Below are 13,363 nucleotides of genomic sequence, written 5' to 3' on the forward strand. Positions count from 1 at the left end.
TAGTAGTGCAGACAACTTAAAACATTTTGTTAACAAGGACTACTGATGTGGCACAGAACTATACAAAAACACAAACTGTTATTTCGCTGAATTGCTTATACACAATGGACACTTAAACAAAGTAAGGAACAACACTAATATGCTTGCAACCGTTACTAATTGCTAAGCCTAGTAACTTTCCCCCCAAGGTAATCACACCTGATTCTGGTGAAAGCATAGAGCAAATAGGCTGCAGTGTTGCCCCGATCATCCAACATCTTGTCGAAGGAAAAGACATAGTCATTGATCCTGTTGTGAGAAAGGTCAGCATACTTTATGCATCCAAATGCCACAGCCTCTTGTGCTGCCTTAAGTTCCTCAGGTGTCAAAACCTAGAAGAGAATGGCAAGGGGAAAAAAATATATTAAAAAAAAATTTCTAGGTAATAACAGGAGAAAACAATTTTGCATATCATAATTATATAACTGAGACAGTATAATTTAGATTCCTACAAACCATTTACATCGTTAAGAATGGATGTATTGGCAAAGTTGATAGAATCCAGCAGAATAAAAACCAAAACTTTTACCCCTGCCGTTTTCTTCTCATTCAATAATACCGCTGCATTAAACAAAAATATCCTTCTGTTTCCTTTAACTTCTGTAATACTTCCTTTTCCTGCTCCATGTGTTATTTTAAGTCTGTCCACAATACAGATTTACAATTTTACTGAAATGTTAGCCATCTATTCACTACACTGATCCTGTTAGATTCCAAAATACAACCATTTCCTATCACAGCATCATCTTCTGCCCATAAAATCCTCTCATCATCTCTCAATTAATCTATTTCAATCCCAGTATAAAGTGATTCTAGACTTTAAAACTTTCATTTCAAACTTTCTGCATTTTGTTGTTTACCTGATTTATCTTGTGGAATCTTTACCTAATACTTAAAGTCCAAAACAAAACCTCAAGAAGTGAAATGACTCATTCTAAAGATTCTCTTTATTAATGGAAACTTTTTAGACTTTATCTGTGGGATTCTTTCCTTAAATTAAGAAGAGCAGCAGGGATAATTCAAGTTATTTTTAGGTGGTGAGACTTGTATCAATGGTAGGGAAATTATTGCAGAAAATTCTAAAGAGGCTGATCAGACATAGCCACCATGGCTTTGTGTCACAGAAATCCTGCCTCACTAATTTTACTTAATTTTTTTTTGATGAAGTAACTAAGAAGACTGACAAACTCAAGGGAAGTATGTATTTTCTGTATGGAAAATAAGTCATTCGACAATGTCCCACATAGGAGGCTGATTCACACGACATAACACATAGATCTAGAGGGTAAAGGCATATGGATCAAAGGCAAGGTGGTTATCTGGATACAAAACTGGTTCGGTGATAGCAGGCAGTGTGTGGGAATGCAAGGATGTTTTACTGACTCCAATAATGTACTGTACTTCAAGGATTAGCACTGAGACTTGCTGTTTATGATACATATTACAAGTAGGATGACATAAAAGTTATTGTTACAGCAGGGTAGATTAGATGGAAGGCTGGAGTGTGCTTTGGAAGATGAAATTTAATCTGATGAGTGCAAGTTGATTAATCTTGGCAGGTCAAAGGGGTACAGACATATTGGTAGGATGCCAAGAAATATTAATGATTAGATACACTTGGGGTTCAAGCCAACAGTTCTCAAAAAGTTCCAACATGGGTAGTGAAGATAGTGAAGAAGGCATATGGTGTGCTTATCTTCATTGTTCAGGGTACAGAATATACAGGTCTGGAGGTTTCTTTACCAATTTAGAATGCACTTGGGAGGATTGTGTGTGGTTCTGGTCAAACATTACAGGAAGGATGTGGTTGCACTGGAGAGAATGCAGAAGAGCTTCACAAGGACAGTGGCTGGATTTGTGGATTTTAATTACGGGGAGAGATTGGATAAGCCAGGTGTATTTTCTTGGAGCAAAGGAGTCTGCAGAGTTAAATAAATGAAGCATTCAAGATTATAAGAGGATAGACTGCCAATGTCTTTTATCCATGGAGGGTACGAAAAACAAGCGAGCACAAGATTAAGGTAAGTCAAGTGTTTTAAGTTTCTTTCCCCCCCTGCCCCACACACACACACACACAGAACGTGTGTTTCATATCTTGAACACACTAGCAGAGGAGATGGTTGAGGCAGATACAATGAAACATTTAGGAGAAATTTAGATAAACTCTTAAGTAGACAAGGCATAGAAAGATGCAGACCTACTACAAGGAAAGGGGATTCATGTGGATGGGCAAAAAGATTGGCATGGGTGTGGAGTAAATGTGCTGTACATCTCCATGAAACTATGATTTATTAAGAACAGAGAATTCTGGAGAGCCATAATAGGTCAAGCAACATATGTGGACAGAGAAACAGAGTAAACCTTTCAGATCAGTGGTTCCTCAGCAGAACTGAAAAAATAACTGATAGAAAAAAGGATGGGCAGAGGGAACAAAGGACTGGGTAGAATGTAGGTGGCACAACTGTGTTCACTCCTGAATAATAGAGCCTTTGCCTCCATTCTGAAATGGACATTCATCTGTCTTACACAGCTTTTCCTCACTTGTTCAGCTCTTAAGGTCATTGACATGAAACATTAATTCTGTTCTGCTCCACACAGACGCTGTCTGACTTGATGAGCCATTCCAACATAACCTGCTTTTATTTCAGCACCTGTAGTTTTTTGCTTTACAATGCCACTCAAATAAAAGATCAGTTGAGTGAACCCGCAATACAGCGCTTTCAGGACAATTATATTTTTACTTAGGAATGCAGGTTCAATAGTACAAGATATCTGAATCAGACCATCTAAGAGAAAAAAATCTCTATGGTATGCTGAGAGAAGAGAAAAGGAAAGACACATCTGTTACTGACATCAGTAGAATATGCTGAGAAATGCAGTGGGCATCAATTAAATATGAAAAATGTTAGTGAAGGAAGATAAGGACAAAGGAAACCTTGTACTTCAGGGATAAAAGGTCAAAGAAGAAGTGCAGTAAATCATGCTCAATGATCCTATCAGCTATGACAGAGGCAGATATTCAGATGAAGGAAAGAACATATTGGAAGCAAAGGTATTTAAGATAGCTTGGTCGGAAGAGATGTGAAACGGGTAAAGTGGATTCCTTAAAGCAGGGGTTCCCAGCCTTTTTCATGCCATGGTAGGAAGTATAATGAAGGAAGTACAAGTGTAAGAAAGAAAATTGCAGAAACTAATTGCTAAATTGCCTCTGAAGCAAAGCAGGAAAGTTAAACAAGGGATGTGGACTAGGTCAAGCCATGAAAAAGGTAGCAGAGTTGATTTTTTGGTTCTTTGCAAATTTTGCCTGACTATATTTTTATTAAGCTTCTTTGGGACAATTACTTAGGTTAAAAGCTTTAGTGATGTAAAAGTGCATTTTTTCTTCACAGAAAAAAGACAAATATGATTTGTGCTAACATTTCTGGTTAAGAGTACCAAACACATGTTATTCCATGCACAAAATTATCAGACCCATATCAGCTTTCTACCTTGCCTCTTGGATAATACAGACAGACAGCGTTGTATCTAAAAGGAAATACCTTTTCTCGCTCTTTTTCCAACAGCTTATCCATTGATCTTTTCAGACCCTCCTCCAGTAGGTCAGCTAATCTCACAGTTTCACCTGATCTAGTTTTGAACTTCTTTCTGTAATAAAGTATTAAAATAAATTGTCGTTATAAAATTTAACTTTAATCAAGAATACAATGACAATTGTGTATAGGTAGTATTTACACAGCACTTGCTCAAATCAAGGTTTCTTTAATCGTTAAATCGCGCCCATCCTGTTTGGAAGAACCTCAAATCACACCAACATTAGATGCCCATGGTTTCTAAAAAGTGGCCTTCTGGTGCTGAGTCCCATGGCTGTTAGCAGGGCCCGGCAACAAGCCGATTTCCGTAAGAGCACAGTGAGGGGCGTCACATATAATACACAAAGTGCAGCCTAACCAAAGTTTTATACAGCATGACTTCCTTACTCTTACACATAGTGCATTGACCAAGCAAGGCTTCTCTAACACCCATTTGTTTGTGGGGTCACTTACAGGGAATAATGGACTTGGACACCAAGATCCCTCTGTACATTATTGCTATTAAGGATCTTGCCATTAACTGTATATTTTCTGCTTACATGAGACCTCACACTTGTTCCAATTAAATTCAATCTGCCATTTTTCCGCCCAAATATGTAACTGATCTGTATTCTTGAAAATCTTTTGTACTATCCACAACTCTATCAGTCTTTACTGTTATCTGTAAACATGCTGACTTACCTATTTTCATCCTAGCCATTTATGTACAGCATAAACACTCAAAGTTCTTTATGCACATGCTGCTGCTTCTATCATCCGTTCCGCCAATTCAATTATAGACTCCCTACACTCCCTCCTCTGGTGAGATGTTTATACTCTTACATAATTCTTTTACCGATTTCCTTAAATTTATCCTCCTTTGTTTACATAAGACTGAAGGGAGATTTCATGCAGGCATGCACAAATTATGAATGTCTTCAGAGTGTGGATAGAAAGAACTTGCTTCCTTTAAGTCTTCACAGTTCTAAATAAAACGGCCTATCCATCAAGTTGTCATAGCTAAAGATCTTACAGACTTGTCAGTATCATTCTGTACTGTAATCTATTCCTTCCTGTAATGAGTTAACCAGAAAAACATGTAGTACAATGACATGTAGATAATGATGCAATTCAGGCATGAACACCTTGCTCAGAAATTTTATACATGTGCCATCTTGCTACAATTAGGAAAATGGTTTTCCGTGTATCCAATCATTTATTCTCCATTCCAGTTTGCCCTGTGTGACCTTGCCAAAACTCCAGACCTGCCTTCAGTGTTTCCTCACATTGTCCATAAAAACAAGTCTCAAACAGATGACTCCTTCCTTAACAAATCCCTACCATTGTGAATGAAACCTGAGTGAATATACCAATTTATTCTGAATTGTAGAACATGGACAATTAAATTTCACGTGATAAAGTTCAACGACAAAAGAATTGTTTTGTCTAGCAGAATGGAGACTTTCAGATTGCCTAAAGCAGCTTCATCCTGGTTTACTGACAACAAAAGGAATGTTAATCTACTCTACTTTCTTGACTGTAGCTTGCAATGCTATTTGAAATTAATATGACAAAGATTTATAATGCAATCATCTTGTTCAAAACTTAATATATTGATGAAAATTATAAAATCTGAATTGAGAAACTTACTTATCTTCACCTAATACCACACCAAATCCAGTATGTTCTACTCTGATTTCCTTGGGGTCATACCAACCAATCATCTGTGCTGCTGCAAAGATTGTTTGGAAATGGACACTCTGGTGTGGAAGGTACAAAAAAAAAGATCAGAATTAGATTAAGGTGGGAATTCATGCTGTCTACAACAACGATAGAATGATGAGTCCTGGCAATAATAAGTGCTCAGTTCAAAATACACAAATACCAGCATGAAACCCAAATTTCACATTCCTATAGATTTACTATTTTAATAAATTTCTCAGAATCACTTGGAAATTCATTATTACTAGTTTTATTTCAAAGGAAAATAACTTATATTAGAATACCTATTTCCCACCCGTCCAATTAGAAAACCAACGTAAAAATGTTTCCACTTATCATGAAAAGTACCAACATAAAGATTTCTTTCCAAAGATGAAGTGCCATACAAATGAATAAAAGACATCAAAATATTTTATTGCTTAATATACAAAGTCTGAGAGATAAAAGAATATCTCAAGAGTTTAACCAACCTGCCCATTATCTACAACGTAGATAATAATATCAGCCTTCTCTTCAAAAATCCTTTGTTGAAGAGCAGCTAAATCTGATGTGTCATATGTATAACCCCCATCTGATTTTACTATTGTCAGAGGCACCGAGCAGCCTGGTGGAAAAACAATCTTTCGGCCTTCATCAAGTTGGACTAAACCTATTGGAATGAATGTGCAACTCTAGATTATTTGGCTACATAGTGATAAAGATATTTTATATCTATATTAAATCTGTATTTGTTATAATTAGGTAAGTGTGAAATAGTTAATAAACCAGCACAGATCTATCAGGGTTTTTTAAGAGAAATTCTGTTAATAATAACTAAAAAAGGTATTCATCAAATCTCATTTCATGGTTCATATGCTACTCCAGTCTTAAAAGTTTTAAACACGCAAATTCCTCTAATTAGACCACAAGACCATGAGACATTGGAGCAGAATTAGGCCATTCAGCCCATTTAATCTGCTCCACCATTCGATCATGCTGATCCTGGATCCCAATCAACCCCATACACCCACCTTCCTGCCACATCATTTGATGCCCTGAACAATCAGGAAACTATCAAATTCCGCCTAAATATTCTCATGGACTTGGCCTCCACCGCAGTCTGTAGCAGAGCACTCCTCAGATTCACTACTCTCTGGCTGAAAGAATTTCCTCTTTACTTCTTTTCTAAAAGATCGCCCCTCAATTTTGAGGCTTTGCCTTCGAGTTCTGGATAACCCCCACCACATGAAACATCCTCTCCACATTCACCCTATTTAGACCTTTCAACATTCGGTAGGTTTCAATGAGATCCCCCTGCATTCTTCTAAATACCGGTGAGTACAGGCCCAAAGCTGCCAAATGCCCTTCATATATGTTAACCCCTTAATTCCCGGAATCATCCTCATGAACCTCCTCTGGACTCCCTCCAATGACAACACATCCTTTCTGAGATTTGGGGCCCAATACGGTTGACAATACTCCAAATGCACCCTGACTAGTGTCTTATAAAAACTCAGCATTATCTCCTTGCTTTCATATTCTACTCCCCTTGTAATAAATGCCAACATTGCATTTGCCTTCTTTACCACAGACTCAAATTGTAAATTAAACTTCTGGGAGTCTTGCATGAGGACTCCTTAGTCCCCCTGCACCTCTGATGTTTGAACCTTCTCCCCATTTAGAGAATAGTCTGCACTATTGTTCCTTTTACCAAAATACACGATCATACATTTTCCAGCACTGTATTCCATCTGACACTCTTTTGCCTATTCTCCCAATTTGTCTAAGTCCTGCTGCAATCGCATTGCAACCTCAGCACTACCTACCCCTCCACCTATCTTTGTGTCATCGTGTGGCACCTTATCAAATACCTTCTGAAAATCCAAGTAAACGACATCCATTGCCTCTCCTTTATCTACCCTGCTTGTTACTTCCTTGAAGAACTCTAACAGATTTTACCCGGCAAGATTTCCCTTTACTGACTTTGACGTATTTCATCATTAGTTTCCAAGTACCCCAAAGGCTCATCCTTAATAATAGACTCCAACACTTTCCCCGACCACTAAGGTTCGGCTAACTGGCCTATAATTTCCTTTCTTTTGTCTTCCTCTCTTCATAAAAGAGTGGAGTGACATTTGCAATCTTCCAGTCCTCCAGGACTAGGCCAATTATTCCTAATTATCCACCACTCCAAATATAAACTATTTTAATTATCTGCTCATTTTTCAGCCTCTAACTCACTCGTGGGTGATTTTATTATCTTTTAGCTGAAAAAAATTTTAATTTCCAGAGGGACTTTAAAAAAAATTTGGTACTTTTATTCATTTGTCCTTTTCCACTTTATTTTCCTTTATGTCAACAGTGTAATATTGTTGATAAATTATGTAAAAATAATAGTTTGAAAAGTAAAACAGGCAAGTTCATGTTACAAGAAATAACATCTGGATCATTTAAAACCCAGACTCAGCAAATGAGTTATGTAAGGGTCAAGACTTTGAAATTTCTTTAAACTAATGTAGAAATTTCAATAATCTCCATTCTAGCCATTTTCTTACCTTTCTCCTCAAATGACTTTACAACTTCATTCATCATATTTTGATAGAATGATTCTCCCCTCTCAGTTATCTTTATATCAAGACTCTCATAAATTTTTTGGAATTCTAGAAAAAAGGAATGAAAAAGATGAAAGGCAGCCCTGATCAGACTAAGGGTGGAGAAAGAGGTGAGAAAAGGTTTAATACTAAATCATAGTTATATAAAAGAACTAACTCGGTAGTCCTCTGAAAGCTTATGTCAGTAACTTGAGAAAGGTGATAGGGAGACACAACATGAGCAACTAATATGAACAGTAGCAACCATACTCAATAAGCATCTACTTGAACTACAAATTTATCAAAAGGAGAAAGGGAACTATTAGTTTGCATCATTCCTTCCTTGTAGACAAGGCAAGTTTGAATCAGGTTTCTTATTAACAAAATGCAGGGCCGTCTGTTTTCTACAGAGGTTGGGAGAGATGAAAAGAGTTCTTTTATGCAAATAGAGTATTCGCTTAATTATTCAAATGCTTGCTTCAATCCCCAAAATCTTTCCAAACTGCATGGAGTTTTTTTGAGTCACCAAATTAACCACAAAATGAAAGCTACATCTCTTGAGCAGTGCACCTTCCAACAAGTTCTTAAAATTTATACGATAGCAAGTCTGCACTAAAAATCAAACCTGAAAAGATGAGTATAATACAAAGGAATTCTGGCCTCTATTTTAGATTCTTAAATATTATCAGTGCCCAAAGTACAGCTAACCAATGATATAGCTTCAGAATTCCATGTGAATAAGCAAGAAATCTCAGCGATATTGAAAAAATATATACATTTATATATTTTCAATATTAACCATTATGACTAGGTAGACTAAACAACACACATTATAACTGCATTTCGGTCGACTCACTAACGTTGACTTTTAAATAGACCTACCAAACCAGTTATAACACACCACCCCCACTCACTGCTTTCTGTTCAACACACACTAAGCTAACTTGCAAGGCACAAGTGGTTATCTAGAAATACAAGCCATTGCAATATTCCCACTGTGGCTGAATAAACTCTCACCACTGCCATGGTAAAAGACCTCAGGACATTTATGAATCATAGACGGTAGAGTAAGAGTAGAATTTGATAAATGCCAGACAGAAAGCAATCCTGTGTTAAGTATGATGTATTTTTCACAAAGAAAGTGCTAGAAGGCACATACATTAAGTTCCTAAATGTTCCACAAAGGTCAGGATTCCAAACTCGGAAACACCATCACTATATCTGTAAGATGTATTAATTAACATACAGTATGAAGCATTGATTCCCCAACACCATTTTTTTTCATAGATCAACCACCCTAATGCGCAGCCCATGTGAGAAATTACACAATATTTTATATTTAAAAAGAACAAACACTTGGAGTTGTGTAGTGCTGGGGGAGCAGAGTAACAAAAAACAGGTTTGGCCATTCAATCCTTCAAACTCTTTCTTCCATTCAGTTATACTGCTTCACTTACTGCTCTCAACCTAAAGTATTCGCTATCTCACTGTCCCTCATAGTTTGATATCGTTGTCTAACTGGTTCCTTGAAATTTTAAAGTTTTTCACGTTAAACCAGTCCTTCAAGAAAGGACTTTTTTTTTTGACAAATCCCAATTTTTATCTGAATCCTTTTTGTTTGTCACTTGATTTCTGGCTTACCCCTTCGAGAAACATCACAGATCATATTCCATGCCTTAATAACGTCTGGATTGTGGTTCTGTAGTTGGACCACACACTGGTAAGCCCGCTTCTTAAAGACTTCGTCTTCATCAAACCTTTTTTTGGATTCCTGTAAATATGTGACAACTGCTGAGAATTTCAAAAGCGCAAGAAAGTGCAAGCTTGCCAATTAATGTCAATAAATGCTGTGTTGATAAACAGATATATTTCAGTGTGCAAAGGATTGTGGTTAGACCACGAAGAATACTGTTAAATGTTTGGTCTCTTTATAGCTTTAGGAACATAGGAGAACATAGAAGATTTACTATAATGCCAATGGAAATGAGAAGTTATGGCCACATGTGATCAGTTCCAATTACCACATTCTAAAAACGATACAGAAATACACAAAATGCAAAGGTAATAAATTATGAAACAAATGAACAAAGAACAACTTTTGGAAAGATTTAACAGAGTGAAGATTTCCTTTGTTTGAGAAGAATAAGGAATGATTTAATCCAATTTAATATTATGAAAGTGTTTGCCAGGATAGAAACAGAAATGTTTCTACTTCAGCTAAGATCAAAACTAGGAGTAGTAAATATTCAACTATGAATCCAGTAGGGTAGATAGAAGAAATGCTCTTACACAGTGTGATTAGAATGCAGAATTCCTATCATAGGAGGAAATGGAGCCCACGTAAATGCATACAGTTATGGAGTAATACAGAATGGAAACTAATTCCTGCATCCTCCCTGTTGATCCCAGTTACCCACATGAGGCCCGTAACCCTCCATGATCCTCCCCCTCCCCCTCCATGTACCTATCCATACGTCTCTGAAATGCTGCAATTCTACCTGCCTCAACACTTCCTCTGGCAGCTCCTTCTGGGTATTCAATACTCTTTGTGCAAAGAAGTTACCTCTCAGGTCTCTTTTTAAATCTCTCACTTATCTCCTTTATCTGTGCTCTTTAGTTTTGGACTTCTCTGCCCTGGGGAAAAGACTGACCGTCCATCCTTGATTGTATAAACTTTTATGACATCACCCCTCATTCTCCTGTGCTCCAATGAAAAAAGATACCATGTGGCTAACCTCTATCCTTATAATGTACACTCTCTAGTCCAGGTAGCATCCTCATACATCTCCTTTGCATCGTCTCCAGCTTGACAATGTTCTTCCTATAACAGCGACCAATATTATACACAGTACTCCAAATGTGGCCTCACCAGTGACATACATAACTGCACATACAGCACCATAATGTTCCTAGACCTAAACTTGATGCCCTGACGGAGACCAGTGTGCTAAATGCCTTCTTCACTACCCTGTTTATTTGCATGGCCTTATTCAGCAAATGGTGCAATTCTACTCCCAGGTCACTCTGTTTCAACAGGATTAAAGATAATTCCCTAATGTTCTTCAATTATATTAATAGTAAAAAGGTAACTAGGGAAAGACTAGGTCCTTTTAAAGACCATCAGGCCTGCCTATATGTGGAGTTATAGGAGATGGCTGAGATTTCAGTGTTTGCTCAGGAGAATATCATGGATGCTGAAGAAATGTCTACTTGCCCATATTAAAAGAATTAGTTATGAAAACTTTGCTATGATAATTAAGTTAGGATCTTTTTCTGCTTCACACAATTTAGGGGTGGATACTAGATCACAGGTTTGAATGAAAGGAAAGAAAAAAAGCAGTTCAGGGAATAACATATTAACTGCTTTCATCCTTTTGTTCAAAGTTTTTGATACATCTCCACATTAGTTTTGCAATGGTTCCCTGGGGATGGAGAATAATTTTGCTGACTTTGTCATTAATAGAAGTGAAAAAAGACACCCAATCTCCTATGAGAAATGAAAAGCAGACTAATAAAGTGCAAAATAATATGTCGAAGCCATGCAAAGAACAGAAAATGTAAAACATGTAAGAAAAAAGTAAAAATAGTGATAAACATGGAAGATCTACTATTGTAACTTAATTACAGCAAAATATTACTGTTGCTTTCTCAGGTTTGGGTATACACTGAACAATAATCCTGAATCCTGAACAACTTGAGAGAAAACTTACTTTATAGAACATCTGAAGATCACCAATTGGAGGGGAAACAACGAGGTAATCTGGAAATTTGTCATGCAAGTGAGCAATCAACATCCCAAACTGTGTTCCCCAGTCACCAACATGATTTAACCTGAAATCAATAAAGATTCCTCATCAAAACTCAATTTGAACAGCTGTAACCAGGGAGAAGTTTAAAGATCTGAAGACATTTTTCTATAAAGCTAACTCACTGAGATATATACAATGAAAGAGCTTCCATGGGAGAAATATTTTAATAATTTTTGCATTGAAAGTCATTGCTCCTCACTATTCCCTTTTTGATGAAAGCATTTGAGAATACTTTCATGTTGAGAGTTGAGAATATTCAACTTAAAAGATAATAAAAAAGCCTCTAGAGAATAGACCTCAAATAATACAAACTACTTAAACTTGTCTGGCTTAGTGCTGGTTCATTTCCTGAGAAGTTGCAGATAAAATTAGACATTGGACGATTACCAAAAAACAGCCCTCTACCTCTGACCTAATGATGGTTCAGTGATGAAGCAGTTGAGGAAAGCTGGGCCTTAGACATTTCCTGCAGCAATGTCCTGAGGCTAGTAGACTGACATTCAACAATGCTCAAAGCCTGTGCCCCTCAGCTATGTGGAGTACTTCGCCATGAACTCAACCTGAGCCTGAGGCTCCGGAGGGTTCCTGTGCTGTGGAAGACGTCCTGCCTCGTCCCTGTGCCAAAAACGCCGCGCCCCAGCGGCCTCAATGACTACAGACCAGTGGCATTGACCTCCCACATCATGAAGACCCTGGAGAGACTTGTTCTAGAGCTGCTCCGGCCTATGGTCAGGCCACACTTAGATCCCCTCCAGTTCGTCTACCAGCCCCGACTAGGAGTTGAGGATGCCATCGTCTACCTGCTGAACCATGTCTATGCCCACCTGGACAAGCCAGCGAGCACTGTAAGGGTCATGTTTTTTGACTTCTCCAGTGCGTTCAACACCATCTGCCCTGCTCTACTGGGGGAGAAGCTGACAGCTATGCAGGTGGATGCTTTCCTGGTGTCATGGATTCTTGATTACCTGACTGGCAGACCACAGTACATGTGCTTGCAACACTGTGTGTCCGACAGAGTGATCAGCAGCACTGGGGCTCCACAGGGCACTGTCTTGTCTCCCTTTCTCTTCATCATTTACACCTCGGACTTCAACTACTGCACGGGGTCTTGTCATCTTCAGAAGTTTTCTGATGACTCTGCCATAGTTGGATGCATCAGCAAGGGAGATGAGGCTGAGTACACGGCTACGGTAGGAAACTTTGTCACGTGGTGTGAGCAGAATTATCAGCAGCTTAATGTGAAAAAGACTAAGGAGCTGGTGGTAGACCTGAGGAGAGCTAAGGAACCGGTGACCCCCGCTTCCATCCAGGGGGTCAGTGTGGACATGGTGGAGGATTACAGATACCTGGGGATACAAATTGACAATAAACTGGACTGGTCTAGAACACTGAGGCTGTCTACAAGAAGGGTCAGAGCCGTCCCTATTTCCTGAGGAGACTGAGGTCCTTCAACATCTGCCGGACGATGCTGAGGATGTTCTACGAGTCTGTGGTGGCCAGAGCAATCATGTTTGCTGTTGTGTGCTAGGGCAGCAGGCTGAGGGTAGCAGTCACCAACAGAATCAACAAGCTCATTCGTAAGGCCAGTGATGTTGTGGGGATGGAACTGGACTCTCTCATGGTGGTGTCTGAAAAGAGGATGCTGTCCAAGTTG

At 38.3% G+C, this 13,363-nt stretch overlaps 1 protein-coding gene across 3 annotated transcripts in view; it reads right to left on the reverse strand.

The window, feature by feature from the left end:
* rars1 (arginyl-tRNA synthetase 1) overlaps positions 1-13,363 on the reverse strand; it is a 49,972-nt gene that overhangs the window by 7,320 nt on the left and 29,289 nt on the right. For all 3 annotated transcript variants that reach the window (XM_072264018.1, XM_072264017.1, XM_072264019.1), the window contains exons 7-13: positions 11,611-11,731; positions 9,542-9,671; positions 7,865-7,969; positions 5,801-5,979; positions 5,259-5,368; positions 3,579-3,684; positions 199-371 (exon numbers count right to left, since the gene is read on the reverse strand). In XM_072264018.1, the coding sequence (XP_072120119.1) occupies positions 199-371; positions 3,579-3,684; positions 5,259-5,368; positions 5,801-5,979; positions 7,865-7,969; positions 9,542-9,671; positions 11,611-11,731 (924 nt within the window). The remainder of the gene's footprint in view (positions 1-198; positions 372-3,578; positions 3,685-5,258; positions 5,369-5,800; positions 5,980-7,864; positions 7,970-9,541; positions 9,672-11,610; positions 11,732-13,363) is intronic.

This window comes from Mobula birostris, chromosome 7 (assembly GCF_030028105.1).
Source record: "Mobula birostris isolate sMobBir1 chromosome 7, sMobBir1.hap1, whole genome shotgun sequence".
NCBI classification, from domain to species: domain Eukaryota; kingdom Metazoa; phylum Chordata; class Chondrichthyes; order Myliobatiformes; family Myliobatidae; genus Mobula; species Mobula birostris.